The sequence below is a fragment of the Pararge aegeria genome, chromosome 26, assembly GCF_905163445.1.
Source record: "Pararge aegeria chromosome 26, ilParAegt1.1, whole genome shotgun sequence".
Classification (NCBI taxonomy): domain Eukaryota; kingdom Metazoa; phylum Arthropoda; class Insecta; order Lepidoptera; family Nymphalidae; genus Pararge; species Pararge aegeria.
In genome coordinates, this window is record NC_053205.1 from 8,282,947 (window position 1) to 8,304,813 (window position 21,867).

The 21,867-nt window shown below is 37.8% G+C and overlaps 1 protein-coding gene across 1 annotated transcript in view; it reads left to right on the top strand.

Annotated features, from left to right (window-relative positions):
• Positions 1 to 21,867, top strand: part of LOC120635171 (1-phosphatidylinositol 4,5-bisphosphate phosphodiesterase epsilon-1-like) — a 176,125-nt gene that overhangs the window by 14,330 nt on the left and 139,928 nt on the right. Inside the window, exon 3 of the mRNA XM_039906104.1 lies at positions 19,885 to 20,043. Coding sequence (XP_039762038.1) covers positions 19,885 to 20,043 — 159 coding nt within the window. The remainder of the gene's footprint in view (positions 1 to 19,884; positions 20,044 to 21,867) is intronic.

The following is a 21,867-nucleotide window of genomic DNA, read 5'->3' on the forward strand; positions in this document are numbered from 1 at the left end:
AGCTATCCTATCTCTTAAGTTGGACCAGACTGCTCACGGTGTGCCAATTTAATTTAAAATCGGTTCAGTAGTTTAGGAGTCCATCGCGGACAAACATCGTGACAGGAGATTTATATATATTTAGATTAACCATTAAAAAGCAATACAGTATACAGCAGGTAGTACACTAATAAATCCAGTGTAGGTAATTCTGTACTGCGAGCCATCGCGTCGCTCAGTAGATACGAGCGACCGGTTTGGCGCTGCCCCGAATGCATACGAATGAATGTATGAAGTATACTTTATTGCACACCAATAAACTACTCAACACAAATATACAAATAACTAGTTTGCTTTGGATTTAACCCACGCCCGTAACATAAGTTCACCCCTTCGGAGGAATATTGAAAATTAAAGACTTTAAACTAAGTTTTCGTTGTTAATCAACATTTCCCAAATATAGTTAAACGGGTACATACCACGATAATATTTTGGATTTGTCGATATTTCGAGCCAGTTGCATGGATCGTGGTCACGACGGGACTGCGTAGGTGCGAGATGTCAAGTTGGATGTCACGGTCAGAATCTGACTACCCGCTTTCGTGTTCTTTTTGTCAGTATTTAACGAATTCGACACACTACACTGACAATGACACTTTTATTTTTATATTCATAAGACACACCAGCAATTAATTGTAACTACATTCATAAAAAAAAAATATGTGTTAGAATTATAAATTCTGTCTAGCATCATTACAATAATCAATTATAGGTGTATACAGCATTATCGTTGTTATCTCCGGTCACAATTTAAATAAAAAAATTGAAAACTTAAATAAGTATTTAACTATAGATTATTAAAAATAATAATATAAATATGAATTAAGCTATTAAACAGATTGATTAGTAATATTTAATTAAAATTAAAATTTATTATTAAGATTTTTTATATTTAACTAGCGGACCCCAGCGCCATCTGTCGGGCTGATTTGTGAATCTAAACCATCCAGGGTGTCACCCAAACGCATACCGAAAGATTTATTCAAATCGGTCCAGCCGTTTAGGAGGAGTTCAGTGACATACACACGCACACAAGAAATATATATATAAAGATAGTGGTCCCTCGCGACGTCGTCCGCGTAAAAGTCAACCTTAAAAGATAGACATGCTGTCGCCTGTACCAGGCTTTTTTAGAACTTATAAAGGGAGAAACTTTTTTATGCGTGATTTTATCGAAACTTTAACCGTTTACGCAGCGCACGTGGCGTAAGCTAAGTGGCCGAATTTGAAACATTCTTCATTGGTCCTATGCTCCTTTTAGTCTTAGCGTGATGGTATATACTCTATAGCCTTCCTCGATAGATCAGCTATCCAACACTGAAAGAGTTTATCAAATCAGACTCGTACCTGAATAAATCAGCCGTTTATTTGCAGTATAGGTAAATAACCTATATACCGACTGCAGCGCCATCGTTCAGTGACATACACACGCGCAGAAGAATTATATATATAAAGATTTACATGCAATTTTCTTCCTAAAACTTTCTAGGGTATCGTGAAAGATAAGAAGAAACTTTTAAGCAACTGGCTGGAATAACTACAAATCCAAAATATTATCGTGGTTTGTACCCGTTGAACTATATTTAAGAAATGTTGAAAATGTTCCAGTTTCAGTGCAAGTATTGAGCGCTAAAATACTTAAAATGAATCGCTATCTAAAGCCGTATAATCTGTCTGTTTATCTGGAATAATGTACGGACATCTGCGTCCGCGGCCGATCCGCACGCCCCGGTGGATTTACATAGAACATGAATATTTGATAACAAAATGTACCCTCCAAAGTTGAACGTACGCCGCTGTGATAGCCGTTATCATTGCATGAATAAATAGACGGAAAGGACGACCTCTCTAGCGCAACGGTGAGCGCCAGCACTATAAAATAAGTAAGACTAATATGTAGGTAATTTGATGTAATTGTATAGAAGCAGGCGTTACTTTGCGGAAATCCATGATATATTATCAAAATTAAGCTTAATTTGCTATACTCCGCGAAAAGCAGGAGAATCTGTGTGGTGTAATTTATAATTTCTTCAATCCTTATACTCCACACCACACAGATCCTCGGCAATACACCCTCTACGCACGTTTCGCTCCGAAACCGGAGCATCATCAGGAGATGCTGACTTTACAATGAATAATTGTTAAGATTGATAATGAAGATTGATGTAACAAATATTCATTATAAGTCAACATCTCCTGATGATGCTCCGGTTTCGGAGCGAAACGTGCGTAGAGGGTGTATTGCCAAGGATCTGTGTGGTGTGGAGTATAAGGATTGAAGAAATTATAAATGACACCACACAGATTCTCCTGCTTTTCGCGGAGTATAGCAAATTAAGCTTAATTTTGATAATTTGATGTAATGTAAAAGTAGTATACACGTATAATCAGCGTGATAGATAAGAATGTGCACCGAATGACAAATCTGCACCTCAATGCCTATGAAAATACACAAAACAGAGCAAATACAATAACTGAGTGAAATTGTAAGTAACAACAGTCTCCGACTGTCATGTCGGAGGAAAATAGGAAGGTACATATAAAAAAAAAAAAAAAAAAAAAAACGGTGAGCGCCGTGAATTTAAGTTGGCGGGCCCTGGTTCGATTCCCGGCAGGGGAATTTATAATTTACGAATTTCCATCTAATTATATAATAAATATATATATACTAAGACAATACACATCGCCATCTAGCCACAAAGCAAGCGCAACTTGTGCTATGGTACTTATAATATACAGATTAACACCCAGACACTCAGACACTGAAAAACATTCATGTTCGACACACAATTTTTTTTTCCAGTTGTGAGAATCGAACCCACGGCCCTGGACGCAGAAAGCAGGGTCGCTGTCGACTACGCCAACGTGAACGATTTTCAGTGTCTGGGTGTTTATATGTATATTCTAAGTATTTATGTATATTATTGATTCAATAATATCTATCTATATATGTATATAAAAGAGAAAGTGTGCGGGTATGTTCCGTATAGGCTCCGAAACGGCTGGACCGATTTCAATGAAACTTTCAGGGAATCTCCGGATTGACCTGGCGAGTAATCCTGTAAAGTTTGGTGACGATTGGAGCACTTCTATTTTTGAACTGTCAAACTGTCAAATACAGCTTTTATTTACTATGATGATATTCTATTGTTGGGTTTATAAGGGTGTAGATAATGATCTTCACCCGCTCGAGAAGAGAATAGAAGAGAATGAATACGGAGAGAAATAAATGATTTAATATATTATGAGACTTAAATTAAAAATTTAATTATGTAAGTTTATTGTTTAAATAAAATAAAGCAAAATCTAGCCCGGCGTTCATCAGTCATCTTAGTACGTAGTATATTATTGTATATTATATTCAATGAAATAGAAATACATGATTAGGGAAATTATGCAAACGAAACCGCGCTAATGTGCTAGTAATTCCCCTTAGGGTCCGCAATGACTTCAATAAATAAAGCTTCCCAAAGTTTCGGTTGAAAAAGTATAAAGTTACAACCCGGTGTAAAATATCAGAGCGTTTAAAATAATTACCTTGATCCTTTGAGAACTGCGCTAAAATTAAAGGCTTAAAAACTTTTTAATATACAAGCGGTCCGTCGCGACTTCGTCCGCGTATGAGCTCTAGTTCCCCCCTCGCCTTTTTACCATCGAACCGCGAGGCACCGTAAGGATCTGCATTACTACGTGGTCGATATAAAAGTAGAAAGAATTTGTTAAAACACATTTATTAGAGCGAGGTTACTATACAATTGATGAATTTTTTAATGACAAGGTTGCTTGGAAGCATCCGGCTCCGCTTTCAGCTCTCACAAGATAGAAAAATGAATGTTAAAATACAAAATGTAAATTGTTGATGAATTGAATTTTGAATTTGAATTTGAATATACCGCGGACGCGTACGAAGCGCTTCGCTTCTTCGTTTCTGATCCGCACCGCTAGGATCTGGAATGCCCTTCCATCTTCCATTTTCCCCAGTGCCTACAATATGAGTACGATGAAGTCAAGAGTGAATAGGCATCTTCTAGGCTGCATCATCGCTTATCATCAGGTGTGATTGCAGTAAAGCGCTCGTCTATAAACATAAAAAAAAAAGTCGACCTTAAAAGTGTGATGTGAGATAGAAGAGTTATATGTTGCTACGGAATCAAGCACGGCGTTCGTATTTCTTTAAATGAAAATGCGTAATATAAATGTGCAATTTTCGTTTGTTTTTCTATTACTAGCTGATAACAGCGACTTCGTTCGCGTGGATCGAGGTTTTTGTTTCCGCGGAAACTCTCTTATTTCCCGGGATGAAAGTTAGCCTATTTTGTTCTTAGCTCCAGCTCCTTTTTCACGCATTTTTATTGAAAACAATTTTATGATACAAATGTAACATTTGACACAAATGTATTTTTTTTTTCCTCTACAAGTTAGCTATTGACTGAAATCTCACCTGGTGGTAAGTGACGATGCAGTCTAAGATTGTAGCGGGCTAACCTGTTAGGGATTATGGTACTCATACCCCTAATCGGTTTCTACGCGACATCAAAATTCAAAAAATTCAAAATTCAAAATTCATTTATTTCAAGTAGGCCTAATACAAGCACTTTTGAAACGTCAAGTCTGTCCGTCTGTAGTGACTCTACCACCGGTTCGGAAGGCAGATTCTACCGAGAAGAAGCCGGCAAGAAACTCAGCAGTTGCTCTTTTCCAATAGAAAAAATTTACATTTTACATTTTAACATTAATTTTTCTATCTTGTGAAAGATGAAAGCGGAGCCGGATGCTTCCAAGCAACCTTGTCATTAAGAAACATCGCAAACATCGCACCGGAACACTAAATCGCTTAGCGGCACGTCTTTCTCGGTAAGGTTGTAACTAGCCGCGGCCGAAGCCTCCCGCCAGACCAGACCGGAGAAAATTCACAAATTATAAATCCCAAATTGCCTCTGCCGGAAAACGAACCCGGGGCCTCCTACGTAAATTCACAACGCTCGATATTACAGCTTGACCAAAGGACATTCAACCAATCACACTGAAATATTTAATATATTAGTTACGATAAATTCAGTTATCGGGTTACTGTCCCAGTTATCCGCCATTTCGGTTATTAATTATTTATCAAACAGCTTAGCGCTGTCGATATATTTGTCATAGAACCAAAGGCGCGGAACTATTAACTGTACGCAACTGGTAACGGTCATCGTTATTAACTTCTGATACAATAATAATAAGAAGGGATGGAAACGGTTACTAAACACAGCATGTTATGGACATGTGTGGCGGTCTACAAGTTACCAAACTAGATGGCGCCACAAGATCCTACATCGCGCTATCAAAGTTTTTGAAAATGAGCACTATACACAAAGTCAGTGGCGTGCATAGAGAATGAAGCTTATCTCTAGTTTATAACTCTATTATAAAAAACTTAAGAGTTGGCATTGTAAGAGTTATTAAAAGCCTACCCTTAAGTTTCTATTTCTCAATCACGTAAAAAAAAAAATACTTGAATAAAGGTATTTTTGACTTAACTTTGACTTTGATGTTGGAAAATAGCAACCGCTGATAAGATAAAATCTGCCTTTCAAGTCGGTGATAGAGTCACTACAAACAGACAGATTTGATTATTCAAAAGTGATAATAAAGTAAGACTCATCATCATCATACCGACGCACTACCGGCCCACTACTGGGCACGGGTCTCCGCCCATATTGGGAAAGGGTTAAGGCCATAGTCCACCACGCTGGCCCAGTGCGGATTGGTGGACTCCACACACCTTTGAGAACATTATGGAGAACTCTCAGGCATGCAGGTTTCCTCACGATGTTTTCCTTCACCGTTGAAGCAAGTGATATTCAATTACTTAAACCGCACATAACTACATAACTTACTAAAGTTAGAGGTTGTGCTGGGATTCGAACTCGGCCCCCCGAATGTGAAGTCGAGCTCCTACTCAATGCGCTATCACCGCTACAAAAGAAATTTAATTTTTTTGAATTTTGAATTTTATGAATAATCTAACCTTCTCAGCAATGGACAGTCATTCCAGACCTTTTAATAAAAAACTACACTGATTATGGTATACTAAAGTACTAACACGTGGAAGTAGTTTTACTATTCTATTTGCATCCCTGGAGGTAATAAAAATAAAAACGGCTCAGTACAATTTAGTCAGCAAAGCGAGGGTTCTGTAGATTATAAAACTAAAACATTGATTGGTAATGATTATATGGCTGTTTTTGTACACGCATGTGGTGGATAATGGCTTGTTTTTATTTTGATTTGTTGTTTTTCTTTTGTTTATGTTTTGTCATGATCTGTTTTGTGTGTTTAATAAATTGTACGGGATGGTGATACGACCGTTACAAATAGGAGGAAGATCCTCCTCCGTGCGGGTGATCGTGCTCGGGGACCGAGGTCCGAACATTCATTTTTGTAAGTTGTACATATAGCCATTCTTTGTGAACACTTCGCTAGCGGGATGCAGGATTCTTGTGGCGCCATCTAGTTCTGTAATGTGGAGACCGCTACAAAATATAAAAAAACAGCCATTTAATCATCACCAATCAATCATTATTAGTCTATAACTGGACTTCAGGTCTCTCTCAACACTGGCTGGTGATCAAAGTAGATCCGGAGAGATAGACAACAGCTGTATTCTGCCGTCACCGTTTTCAATCAGTACTCGTTACTTCTTCTTTGTTTCTGACAGCCTGGTACATTGCAGGAAGCTACCCATCACCATCGAATCAACTGACTTACGTCCACTGCTGGACATAGGTCTTTTGTAGGGTGTTCCAAACTGCACGATTCTGGGCTGGTTGTATCCAGCGGCTCCCCGCGACTCGTTTGATGTCGTCTGTCCACCTGGTTGGGGGTTGACCAACGCTGCGCTTACCGGTGCGGGGTTGCCACTGTAACACCTTGAAACCCCAGCGTCCATCGGTTTTCCGAGCTATGGGCCCCAACCATCGCCACTTCAGCTTCGCGAACCGAAATGATTCCAATCCGGGTTAGTGACCGAAACGGTTGAAATTTGTTCCGGTTACTTGGCGGCAGAAGTATTGTGAGAGCTGAGTAGCAAGTACTATACAAAAGTTCTACTACTACAATTTAAGGCTTTCACTTAGCCATGATAAAAAAGGGAACCCTAAAAAAATTAATTCAATAAACAACATCATGCCTTATTAGCAGAAAAACCTAAACAGAAACCTGTGCTCGGACATGCCAACGGAAAATATACTTTAACGCACTACGAATAGAGTGTACTTAAGATGTAAAATAAAAAGGGTAGCTTTTCCATGAATTATTATCTCTGGACGTAACCGCGAGAATATAGCGGTTTCACTCCGTCCCTCTCTTTTTAACGGATTAGAAAAGGACGGGCGGTGGTTGGAATTACACTCTTTGTACTCGTGGCGGAGTTTTAAGCTTATTACTTTCATTTTGGTGGTCTTTGGGGCGAGTGAAATACCCAAATTGTCGGGATATAAAATGTTTTTTGCTTGAGCAAGGTGTTTTGAACTCTGTTCGTGGTAGATAAACTAGAAATTATAAAATAATTTGTACAGTACTTTATTTTTTTAAGTAACAAATTTCCCATATAATTTTTTTTGAAGTGAAACTTCTGTTACAGTAAATTTAAAATTTTGTTAACTATAAATTCATATTTGCCAGATATTTTATTGGATTACAATGAACAATTAAAATTATATTTGACTAACAACCAATGTTCATGACATTGAGTTAGTGGGTTTTTCGATATAAATACGACTGCATTATCGATGCACCTCATTCAAGTCCTGCAGAACAAGTTTATGCGTGTAACCACGGACAGTCCGTGGTTCATGCACAAAAAATTTGTACAGTACTTTATTTTTTTAAGTAACAAATTTCCCATATAATTTTTTTTTGAAGTGAAACTTCTGTTCCAGTAAATAATTAAAATTTTGTTAACTATAAATTCATATTTGCCAGATAGTTGATAGATTTCAAGAAACAATTAAAATTATATTTGACTAACAACCAATGTTCATGACATTGAGTTGGTGGGTATTTCGATATAAATACGACTGCATTATCGATGCACCTCATTCAAGTCCTGCAGAACAAGTTTATGCGTATAACCACGGACAGTCCGTGGTTCATGCGCAACGTAGATCTCCACCGAGACCTCGATCTTCCCACCATAGCCCAGTACATGAAATCATTATCAAAGACCTACTTTGAAAATGCAGTCCGACACCCCAACCCCCTAGTGGTCGAGGCGTCCACATATACCCCCGTCCCCGACGTCGAGCCAAAGCGGCGACATCCGAAGCATGTCCTTGACGACCCTGACGATAAAATAACTACCGACAACGTGTCCCAACAACACACACACATACAACAAACACAGCGTCTTCGCCGGCGAAGACGAGGGCCCCGATTTCTGACGTCATCCGGACGTGGATCCTTACCACGGTCACGGGGGCGGTCGGACTAAACAATGATTAGTCCAAAAGTCCACCAACAGTCAGATTAACGTCGAACCGAGCCGAGGTCCGAGTCCTCGCAGGAGGCACCCTCGGGTCGACGTCTCCCACTCTCCCCCCCGATGTCGTCGAGCCCTGGGGCTCTTCTCATGGCGAGCTTTCGCGATCGCCCCACTCCCCCGGTGACGCCGTAGCAACCCCTCAGGTTGTTATCGGCAAGTGTCCTTCCGAAAAATGAAAATTTTCAAGCATTCATTCTGTATCAAGTAGTTGTAGGGGAAACTCTGCTCGATTATATGTCAAATGTGAAAAGTGAAAAATAGTATTATTCCAATCCCCACATTCTTCAACATAATATAATTAAAAAGTTTAGTTTTCTCTGTCCCCATTCATTAGTCTGTGTAAATTACCGAGCGATGGGGTACTACCGGTTAATTAATGTGGGGTCGGAAATGCAATTAGATCGAGTTAACGCGAAAGAAAGAATTTTCCGGATTATTTCATCCTCAGCTTAGTGTCTCCGTTACCCTTCCGATATAAAGTCAAAGTCAAAGTCGAATGTTTCTTTATTCAAATAGGCAAAGAATTGCTTGAGAAGGTAATGCTTCTACTTTTATACGGCTCAGGTACCGTTTACAATGTTGACAACAAAACGAACCAATAATAATATTTTACGATATCAGTTTCCGGTAAGTTATTTCACGAAATATAAAGTTATTATTCTGTTTGGAAAACATTACTTATTTACACAAGTATTATTACGAATTATATAAAGCAAAATAGAACTATTAAAGCAATTCTATATTAATAAATCTTGTAGTGACGTCACAACTTGTTTATGGCGTAGCGTAGGTATCAGCCAGGAGGAGCAACCGCTAACAATTACGTACATGAGTTGAGCTTATTCATGCAATATTCTTTATTCATTTAGGCCTATCACAGGCACTTATGAAGCGTTATATGTTTCCATCACATGGATTTATAATAATAACACTAAAAATAGAATAAATGTATGTCAGAGAGCGATGGAAAGGAGTTTGCTGAATATAAAACGAATACACAGAATAAGAAATACAGAAATAAGAAAAACAACAAAAATAATAGATGCTTTAGAACATTCTCAAAAACTAAAATGGAAATGGGCGGGTCATATTGCACGTATGGACAAGGAAAAATGGGCAAATAGAGTAACTACCTGGCAAGGTCCAACAATCAAAAGGAAAAGAGGTAGACCGAAAGGAAGATGGGTTGACGAAATAATAAGAAAAGCCGGTGAATGTTGGTTAACTTAAGCAAAGGACAGACAGTCGTGGGGAAAAATGGTGGAGGCCTTCACCCGTATAGGGGTCCATAGTGAAACTTGATTTTATTATTTATTACTAAGAATTTAATATATACATATATATATATAGATATCATTTTTTATGCATGCACATATTTTAATGTATTAATAGTTGATAAAAATGTATTATGGAAATAAAGAGGCTATAATAATAATAATAATAACCAAGACCAACTTTCGCTTGGTTGTTGGATCAAGGGTCGGATACAGAAGGCAGTAGTCCTTGAAACGGCGCGTATTGTGAGGAGGTTCCTCACTCTGGAGCCCTGACCACCGGTTGCTTGGGCATTCAAAAGCCCCGCAAGCGGAGGGTGGAAGTTTTTTTTTTTTTATAAATTTTTAATAGTGTTTTTTAATTTATTCTTAAGCATTGTTAATAATTTAAAAAAAAAAAGAAAAATAATAAATGATAGAAATATATAATAATAATATGTTTCCATCATCATTATATCAATCTATTACCCATTACAGAGCAAGGCAGGGTGATAACGTATCTCGCGACAGCAATGCCTCAGACGTAAAGATTTACGTCTGTGGCATTGCTGTCGCGAGATACGTAATCACCCTGCGTGTGTCCTCCCACAGTGGATTCTACCTGCATGCCTGAGAGTTCTACATTATGTTCTGGAAAGGTGACACCGGGAGGTATCTTTGCATCGTTCGAGTCCATGTTGGACTGAAGTGTATCGAAAAGCAGCCGTAATTATATCAAATGAACATTGGTATTTACTCAAATTTATAAAAATCCTACAACAAACAAACAAACAATTTAATAGAATATCTGGCAAATATGAATAATTATCTATAGTTTAATTATTTACCCACTTTATAAATTTACTGTAACAAATCATTAATTCCCAAATATACCTAAGATTATGTCGTCATATATAGAAGCGGTGATAGCCCAGTGGGTAGGAGCTCGACTTCACTTTCAGGGGCCCGAGTTCGAATCCCAGCACCCACCTCTAACTATTCCAAGTTATGTGCGTTTAAGTAATTACAATTTCACATGCTTCAACGGTGAAGGAAAACATCGTGAGGAAACCTGAATGCCTGATAGTTCTCCATAATGTTTTCAAAGGTGTGTAAAGTCCACCTATCCGCACTGGTCCAGCGTGGTGGACTACGGCCTTAACCCCTTCTCATCGTGGGAGGAGACCCGTTCTCTGGAATGGGCCGGCAATGAGTCGATATGATGAAGCTTGAATTCCATGTGCTAAAATTAGCTTCCAACTTTCAAACGTTCTAATAAGTAAACTTAGCTAGCTAATCTCACATTTGACACTCAGATCACGAGGGACTCGTAACCACGAGTCCGAAGTTTTGATTAAAATATGCTTTATAGTGATCTTTATTTATTTATTTATTCATAAGACACACCAGCAATTAATTGTAACTACATTCATAAAAAAAACTACGTGCTAGAATTACAAATTCAAAATTCATTTATTTCAAGTATGCCTAATACAAGCACTTTTGAAACGTCAAGTCTGTCCGTGTGTAGTGACTCTACCACCGGTTCGGAAGGCAGATTCTACCGAGAAGAAGCCGGCAAGAAACTCAGCAGTTGCTCTTTTCCAACATCAAAAATTTACATTTTAACATTTATTTTTCTATCTTGTGAGAGATGAAAGCGGAGCCGGATGCTTCCAAGCAACCTTGTCATTAAGAAACTCATCAATTGTATAATAACCTCTCTGTAATAAATGTGTTTAAACACATTCTTTAAACTTATTCATTGGTAGGTCCAAAATTACCTTAGGAATCATATTATAAAAGCGTATACTCAATCCCACAAATGACTTCTGCACCTTTCGCAGACGACATGCAGATGTCACTTATTTATGACCATTTCTTGTAAGTCGACTGTTTATATCCACTTTTTGTTTAAAAAGACTAATATGTTGTCTTACAAATACTATATTGTTATAAATATATTGTGAGCCTACCGTAAGTATACCTATTTCTTTAAATTTTTCACGGAGGGATTCACGTGATTTAAGTTTATATATTGACCGTACAGCTCTTTTCTGCAATATGAATATACTGTCTAGTATCGTTGTTATCTCCGGTCACAATTTAAATAAAAAAATTTAAAACTTAAAAAAGTATTTAACTATAGATTATTAAAAATAATAATATAAATATGAATTAAGCTATTTAACAGATTGATTAGTAATATTAAATTAAAATTAAAATTTATAATTAAGATTATTTATTATTATTTATATTTAATTTACATACAATTTTCTTCCTAAAACTTATTATTCTAGGGTATCGTGAAAAATATCAATGTCAGGGTCGGCCAGGTTGTTGTAACTTTTTACTAGACGATTATATGCCTAGATTTTACTAACTTAAATCCAAATACAACAAGAAATAAAAAACTCATGTACACTTGTGTAGTCATTTATCTCCCTCTTATTTAAGGGATCGTTTTCGCTTTATTTCTGACGCATCTTCTCATTCCAACCTTCGATCCCGCCTTGGTAACCGTCTGGTACTCCCTTTTAGTAAAACAAAGTTCTTCAGTAATTCTTTCACCTTTAAAGCAGTAATGCTCTGGAACAATCTGCCTGCTGAAATCCGTGGAAATAGTTCCCTTCCGATATTTAAGAGTCGTCTGAAGGACTACTACCTCTCTTTGAGTGATGAATTTTTTTTTTTTTTAACTGTGTGTTAAAATCTACTTATATATATTATGTTTGTTATAAATATATATATATTATGTATATTTTCTATTTATATATCATGTAGGTATATTTTATATATTACGTATATTTATTTAAATTATATATGTATTTTATCTTCACATTTTGGTATGTATGTATATCTATCAACACTCTTGGCACTATCCCGTTCTCTTGCTGTAAGTCCTATCTACAAAGGTTGCATGTAAGAGATTGCTTGTAGCAATAAGGCCGCCTTTGCATGTCTACATTGTGTACTGTATACTCCTTACTGTTTCTTTTCCTGTATGTTATACGTGCAATAAAGTGTTTCTTCTTCTTCTTCTTCTTCTCATTTTCAAACCACGTTATAAACGTGATACGATACATATACGAAGCCTGCATGTATAAAGCTCGAATTCCAGCACGCCTCTAACTTTTCTAAGTTACGTGCGTTTTTGGCAATTGAAATATCACTTGATTCAACGGTGGGGGAAAACATCGTGAGGGAACCCGCATACCTGAGACTTCTCTATAATGTTCTCAACGGTGTGTAAAGTCCACCTATCCGCACTGGTCCAGCGTGGTGGACTACGGCCTTAACCCCTTCTCATCGTGGGAGGAGACCCGTTCTCTGGAGTGGGCCGGCAATGAGTCGATATGATGAAGCTTGAATTCCATGTGCTAAAATTAGCTTCCAACTTTCAAACGTTCTAATAAGTAAACTTAGCTAGCTAATCTCACATTTGACACTCAGATCACGAGGGACTTGTGACCACGAGTCCGAAGTTTTGATTAAAATATGCTTTATAGTGATCTTTATTTATTTATACCTGAGACTTCTCTATAATGTTCTGAAAAGGTGTGTGGAGTCCACCAATCCGCACTGCGCCAGCGTGGTGGACTACATTAACCCCTTCTCATTATGGAAGAAGACCCGTGCAGTTCATTAATCGATATGATGAACCTTGAGTTCCATGAGCTATAATTAGCTTCCAGTCGCGAAGAATATGCCATTGCTACTTAGTTTGATAGAAAATGCGGTTGCACAAAGTCAAAGTCGAAGTCAAATATTTCTTTATTCAAATAGGCACATAGATGGCACTTTTGATGCGTTATTATATACAAAATGTGTACATAGCAGTGAGTAGTGATGGCGATAACTACAATCGTAAACTTAAAACTAAAGCTACGAGGGTTCCAATCGCGCCCTGGTCTAAGAAGAAGCCCACAACAAACTTAGCCGGGTGTTCTTTTTGTTATCACCATCTCACATTGTCATTAGAAAATATTTAAGAAGCAACCTGGTTAGAGCAAATTGTTTACACCCAAGCTTTTTTATCGTTTACGTAATCCTTTATACAATAATAGGACTTTTCTATAAGCTTTCGCTTAATACAAACTTTGAATATCTTTAGTGACATCCCCAAGATATCAACCGGTAATTTATTGTAAAATTGTATACAATTTCCTTTAATCTTTACCTAAATTGCCAATCACCACGAGATCGGCGGTAAGACGCGGTCCTATACTGATACGGAAAATATCATCACTTCAAATTAAAGGCACTAACTTTGCAGATCTTGTTTGCAAAACATTCTCAAAAACACGCAACACTCACACACACTTACATACACTTACACACAAATACAAACACACTGTCGCACACGTACGCATACACGAACACGTACATTATAAAATTGTAAGTTGTTTTGTTTTAGTTAGTTGTAATTCGACGGCCGATTGGCGCAGTTTGCAGCGACCCTGCATACTGAGCCCAAGGCCGTGGGTTTGATTCCCACAACTGGAAAATGTTTGTGTGAAGAGCATGAATGTTTTTCAGTGTCTGGGTTTTTATATGTATATTCTAAGTATTTATGTGTATTATGCATAGAAAATATTCATCAGGCATCTTAGTACCCATAACACAAGCTACGCTTACTTTGCGGCTAGATGGCGATGTGTGTATTGTCTTAGTATATTTATTTGTATTTAAAAAAAAAAAATTCTTTGTTTTAGTCTTTTTGTATCCAATCAAACCCGGAGGTGGGCGTTAATAGCTGGAACACAGTTTTTAACTAATACCGTTGTTACCGTTCCTTAGATATATAGAATCCGTATAAAAAAAAAGATGTGAAGCTACTGTATCTCTTCGTTAACGGAAGTGTCCCACAGGTGGGATTGAAGCCCACGCTTCAGATTAAAGCGACGCCGAGCGTTCGTAAACACGGAATTTCCGCATCAAATAAAACGCTTTGAGAGACACCGACATACCTTTGCCGTATGCTAGTATGGAAAATAGTTTTTCCAATTTTCCGAGTTTTTCCCCGCAGAAGGCTCTTTGTCACTGGCGCTGTGATGATTTCTTTTTGTTTCTTACATCCGTGGAAATATTAGTTCAAGGTTATAGTGAGACATTTATTAATAAATAATAAATATACTACGACATTACACACATCGCCACCTAGCCCCAAAGTAAGCGTAGCTTGTGTTATGGGTACTAAGATAGCTGATGAATATTTCCATGAATATTAAACACAGAATTACTTATAATATACGGATAAACACCCAGACACTGAAAAACATTCATGTTCATCACACAAACATTTTCCAGTTGTGGGAATCGAACCCACGGCCACGATTTAGAATGCAGGTTCGCTGCCCACTGTGCCAGTCGGCCGTCGTCGTATTGTTGCGTTCATGCGATCTTTTTTATGTATCGTAATTGTAAAACCTCATTTGACTTATTAAATAAATAAATATACTTAGACAATACGCACTTCGCCATCTAGTCCCAAAGTAAGCGTAGCTTGTGTTACTGGTACTAATATGACAGATGAATAGTTAATAAATACTGATAACTAGTGGACCCCGCGACTTCGTCCGCCTATGAGTCAATCGAGAAGCTAGAATATATCTGATGCTAACATTATAATCATCCCAGCTAGTAACTACTATTATTTTACGTAACATTTTAGTTGATTCATACATACATACATGCTCACATACTTTGGCATTTATATTATTAGTAAAACGCATGCATTCGATCGTTGTCTTGCGACTAACAGTTATTTGTGAAGAGTTATGTTCTTTATCTCCGACAATATTTATCAAATCCTTATTAAAATAAGACCATATATGCTTGATAGTATACACTTTCAAATAAAAAAAGAATTATTAAAATCGGTTCAAATTTAATGGAGATATGAAGTAAAATTGATAAAAAATATCATCCCATTTCCGGAGGAAATTTATTGTTTATCGGGATAAAAATTATTTTATATGTTGACCCGGAATATCAACTACCACTATACCAAGTTTTATTTAAATCCGTTCAGTAGTTTTCACGTGATACCCGGACAGACAGACAGAAATTAAATAAAAATCTGTTTTGGACTCAGTATCGATTATAAATCTTCGAGTTACAGTTTTATTATAAGTACAGCTAAACACCCAGACACTGAAAAATATTCATGTTCGTAACACAAAAATGTTCCAGTTGTGGGAATCGAACCCACGGACGTGGAGAAAGCAGGGTCGCTGCTCACTGCGCCAGTCGGCCGTCTACTACGAACTTCAGCTACAGAATCAAAGCTAGATCTGAAGTCACTTTACTAGACGGCCGACTGGCGCAGTGGGCAGCAACCCTGCTTTCTGAGTCCAAGGCTGTGAGTTCGATTCCCACAACTGCAAAATGATTGTTGATCTGTATATTATAAGTATTTATGTGTATTACATTCATACAAATATTCATCAGCTATCTTAGTATCCATAAAACAAGCTACGCTTGCATGTTAGATAGAAGCACGCGTAACTAAGCGGTAATCCATGATATATCTGTCTTTGTCTTAACAATTATTCATTGTAAAGTCAACATCTCCTAATGCTCCGGTTTCGGAGCAAAACGTGCTTAGACAGACAGACAGAGCGAAGATCTGTTTGGTGTGGAGTATAAAAATTTAAGAAATTGTAAATTACACCATACAGATTCTTCTGCTTTTCGCGGACTATAGCAAATTAAGTTAAATTTTCATAAGCTACGCTTGCTTTGACGCTATATGGCGATGTGTGTATTGTCGTAGTATATATATGATCTATTATTCATTTATTTCAAGTAGGCTCGGCTCACTTAGCTACCCGTCACTCATATGAGTCTCCCTACTGTCTGAGGGGGGTCCAGCTGTCCTGATCCCCTCCTCCTTAGCGTAGTAGCCACGGCAATCGGTTAGGGCGGTTTGTAGACTTTTGGGAAGTATAAAACGGGTTCCCCGGACGTTTACCAAAGCCAAAGAGAGGGACATGCCGTAGTGGTTTTTATTTTGGGTAAACGAGTCCCACGTAACCTCTGTCCTGCCCAAAAGGAAAAAGAAGGAGAAGAAAAAGTCTTTATTGCACATACAAATATAAAACCAGGTTAACAAAAAAAAAAACGATAATATACATATGCACAAAGGCGGCCTTATCGCTTGAAGCGATCTCCTCCAGACAACATTTGGTTGAAGAAACATATTAGAGAAAACGGGATAGTGCAATACCTAAATTGTACTAATTATAAACAAGGACAGAGGTAGCCATAAAGATTTCCACCACGAACACAAAAAAACTTTGTGCGTATAACCTTTACACGCGGTTGAAGCTGAGTTGATAACTTTTATTATTATTTAATGATGAAAGAGTAAAATGATCCTGGGACTCCATTTCATTTTATCTATATGACATATACTTACGATTAATCCAAATTATTATTTTTAAATAGCGGAAACTACACAGACGTCTAACGTAAGCGTTACTTCCGTCAGGAAAAATCTGAGTCAATCCCTAGTCGCGCCTATAGAAGTTTTACTTAAAAAAAAAAAGGCTCGGCCTTTTTAAATAGCGGAAACTACACAGACGTCTAACGTAAGCATTACTTCCGTCAGGAAAAATCTGAGTCAATCCCTAGTCGCGCCTATAGAAGTTTTACTTCAAAAAAAAAAGGCTCGGCCTTTTTAAATAGCGGAAACTACACAGACGTCTAACGTAAGCGTTACTTCCGTCAGGAAAAATCTGAGTCAACCCCTAGTCGCGCCTATAGAAGTTTTACTTCAAAAAAAAAGGCTCGGCCTTTTTAAATAGCGGAAACTACACAGACGTCCAACGTAAGCGTTACTTCCGTCAGGAAAAATCAGAGTCAATCCCTAGTCGCGCCTATAGAAGTTTTACTTCAAAACAAAAAGGTTCGGCCTTTTTAAATAGCGGAAACTACACAGACGTCTTACGTAAGAATTAATTCTGTCAGGAAAAATCTGAGTTAATCCCTCGTAGCGCCAAAAGAAGTTTTACTTCAAAAAAAAGGCTCGGCCCACTTTGCACTTTTGAAAAGACAAATCAATCTGTATGTATGACTCGACCGCCGGTTCGGGCAGATTCCACCGAGAAGAAGCCGGCAAGAAACTCAGTAGTCGCTGTTTTCCAACAACATTTTAAAGTTAAACATTGTTTTTAATATCCCGTGAGAGATGAAAGCGGAGCGGGTTGCTTCCAAGCAGCCTTGTCATTAAGAAATTCTTCAATTCAAATTCTTCAATTCAAATTCTTCAATTCAAATTCAAATTCAAAATTTCTTTATTCATGTAGGCCTATCACAGGCACTTATGAAGCGTTCATACATAATTGTTTACATAATTTAAGTTTTAATGTTACAATTGTGTAGTAAACACGAATTACGCCCGTTTTCACTAAGCCAAGGCATCGATTAAATCGCCCAAAGATTCGGTTGATGCGTAGCGATAAAAAAACGTTTCACCAACTCTTAGATGATGAACTATTGAGATGGTGAAGATGGGGTAAAGGCCGTAGTCCACCACGCAAGTCCAGTGCGGATTGGTGGACTCCAAATACCTTTAAGAACATTATGAAGATCTCGGCATAAGGCATGCAGGTTTCCTCACGATGTTTTCCTTCACCGTTGAAGCGATTGATATTTAAATTGCTAAAAACGCATATAAACTAGACAAGTAGGAGGCGCGTGCTTGGATTCGAACTCGGCTCCCGAAAGTGAAGTCGAAGTCCTACCCGATGGGCTACCACCGCAACTTAAACTGCGGAAACCCTGCTTTCTGAGTCTAGGTCTGTGGGTTCGATTCCCACAACTGAAAAAATGTTTTAATGTTTCAGTGTCGTTTTTTTATGTATATTATTCATAAAAATATTGACCAGACGTCTTAGTACCCATATGACAAGCTATGCTTACTTTGGGGCTAGTTTGGGATGTATGTATTGTTGTACCTAATATTTTTAGTTAATTATTTAAAAGAAATTTTTTTCTACAAATGGTTATTATCCTGTAGAAAGACGGCCACAGGATACAGTTCATGTTGGAAAAATAGGGGGTCTTAAAAACCCAGAATAAACACGGACAAAGACGTGGGGCAAGAGCTAGTAAATAAATAAAACTTTCTAATCACTAGTTCAACGAGTCATGACGCCTGCTCTTTATTAAATCATATAATAAATATAAATAAATATTACCTACTACGACAATACACACATTGCCTTTTATGCCAAAAGTATCATCACACAAACATTTTTTCAGTTGTGGGAATCGAACCCACAGCCTTGGATTCAGAAATCAGGGTCGCTGCCCAATGCGCCATGCGACCGTCAGCCTTTTGACAAATGGGAATCTGAAAACCCGTTTTTTTTTTTACTTTTGCCGCCCAAAGGTTTTTGTAAACAGCCGAGTGGATTCCTTTTTTTTGTTTTTTATTCACGTTCGTATTCCATAAATATTTTTAAAGTAAATAGGAAATACACTGTTCATACTTATTCGTAAGCGGTTATAGCCCAGTGGTTATCAGTTTCACTTTCAGGGGCCGAGTTCGAATTTTTGTGATATTAAAATAAACTTGATTTAACTAGATAATGCGTTATAATAAAACTTTCAATGTAATAATCGCATTTTTTCTATTGTTAGTGTAGTTTTTTCTACAAACGTAGAGTAAGGCGAGAGATAATCGTCTTGGTATATTTATTATCATACTAATTTGTCATTTTACTTGGCACCGACTTAATACTAAAAAAAGAGTTATAATTTGATTTGTGTAACGGAAAGCATTCGTAACCTAGGAGAAAAACCTTTCTTTTTCTTTCTTTAACTTTATTGATAACTAGACAATAAAACGTAAACCAAACTAAATATGTGCACATCCTGGCTGCCGATCAGCCAGGCTGATTCTTTGGACAAAAAATGAGCAAGTCCTTCTGCCCAGATAAGACAACCAACAGTTCTGTAATGTCTCGCAAGTTTTTTTTTTTGCGTTTAGACACCATGGCCCCATGATATAAGTTACAGTTCAATGTCAATTAATATTAAAAATGGTTTAACCTTCAGGTACCGCCAATCGACTACCTACGTCAAGTAACGCTGGACCTTGGCGGAGAAGGTGTCCTGGGTACAGTCAGCGATCGACATATGATCAGGCGAACTCCTCCCACTCACACTCCGCCACAGAAAAGCAACGTGGGCACCTTAATACGAAGATTCAACGAGGTAAGTTTATTTCAGTACCATTTCTGTAAAATCCCTAGCACATCTCTTATACTAGTTATCATATTCTGATAAAAACCCTCGTGTTTCTTAAACTAGGTACCGTACTGTGCTTAAAACCCGCATGGGTCTCTTATACCAGGTACCGTACTTTGCTTAAAACACTCATGAGTCTCTTATACTACGTACTGTATTATACTCTGATTAAAACTCTCATGTGTCTCTTATACGAGGAACCAAACTCTGATTAAAACCCTCATATGTCTCTTAAACTAGGTACCGTACTCTGATTAAAACCCTCACGTGTCTCTTATACTAAGTACCGTACTCTGATTAAAACCCTCATGTGTCTTTTATACCGGGTACCATACTCTGATTAAGACCCTCATGTGTATCTTATACTTGGTCGAAGGCGAAGCCGGAGTCCTGACCACTAGGCTATCACTGATCTAACAATAAAATAAAAAAAAAAGTTTTGTAACTGAACTAAACTGAATTTGGAAGGCAGGTTTGCGAAGTTGGCAGCGACCCTGTTTTCTGAGTCCAAGGCCGTGGGTTCATATCCCACAACTAGAAAATGTTTGTGTGATGAACATGAATTGTTTTCGGTGTTTGGGTGTTTATCTGTATATTATGTACGTTATTCATAAAAATATTCATCAGCAACTTTAGCACCCATAACACAAATATTGGATAGAAGCAGGCGTTACTTTGCGGAAATCCATGATATATTATCAAAATTAAGCTTAATTTGCTATATTCCGCGAAAAGACCACACAGATTCTCCTGCTTTTCGCGGAGTATAGCAAATTAAGCTTAATTTTGATAATACCCATAACACAAGCTACGCTTACTTTGAGGCTAGATGGCGGTGTGTGTATTGTCGTAGTATATTTATTTATTTATCAACAACTTCCGGTCCACTATAGGGCACAGGTCTCCTTCCACAATGAGATGGGGTTAAGGACAGTAGCTGCTTGCCAGCTACCCATACTCACCTTTACCGGATAACCGTTACCAGAATACCAGAATACCAGAATACCAGAATACCAGAATACCAGAATACCAGAAAACCAGAATACCAGAATACCAGAATACCAGAATACCAGAATACCAGAATACCAAAATACCTGAATACCAGAATACCCTGTCAGATTACCGTACCAGGATAATGGGAAAACAGAGAGTGTAATAACACAGAGAGACATAAAACGCAGGTCTCAAGAAAAGTATTTATTAGAATACCTACCTCTGTTCCCTCGTCGCGGCGTGCTATCGATCTTCGCTGGAGAAGATATTTCCAGCATAGTTAGTGGTTTTACTAAACAGATAGTTACACCCACTAATATTCTGCATCGAGACACTGGACGTCGGCCGATCCACAAACACATTATCACAGCAGAAACTTCTGAAGTTTTATTACGTACGCCATCCCGCTAAAGGACGTTGTTCACCACGCCGGCCCAGTGTTGGATGGTGGAGTCCGAACACCTTTATTTGTATTATGGAGAACTCTCAGGCATGCAGGTTTCTTTCACCGTTGAAGCAAGCGATATTTAAATTGCTTAAAACGCTAAGATTTGAAAAGAAAAGAAAAGTTAGAGGTGCGTGCTGGGATTCAAACTCGGCCCCCCGGAAGTGGAATCGAAGTCATACCCACTGGGCTAATAAATAATAAATAAATATACTACGACAATACACACATCACCATCCAGCCCCAAAGTAAGCGTAGCTTGTGTTATGGGTACTAAGATAGCTGTTGAATATCTTTATGAATATAATACATATAAATACTTATAATATACAGATAAATACCCAGACACTGAA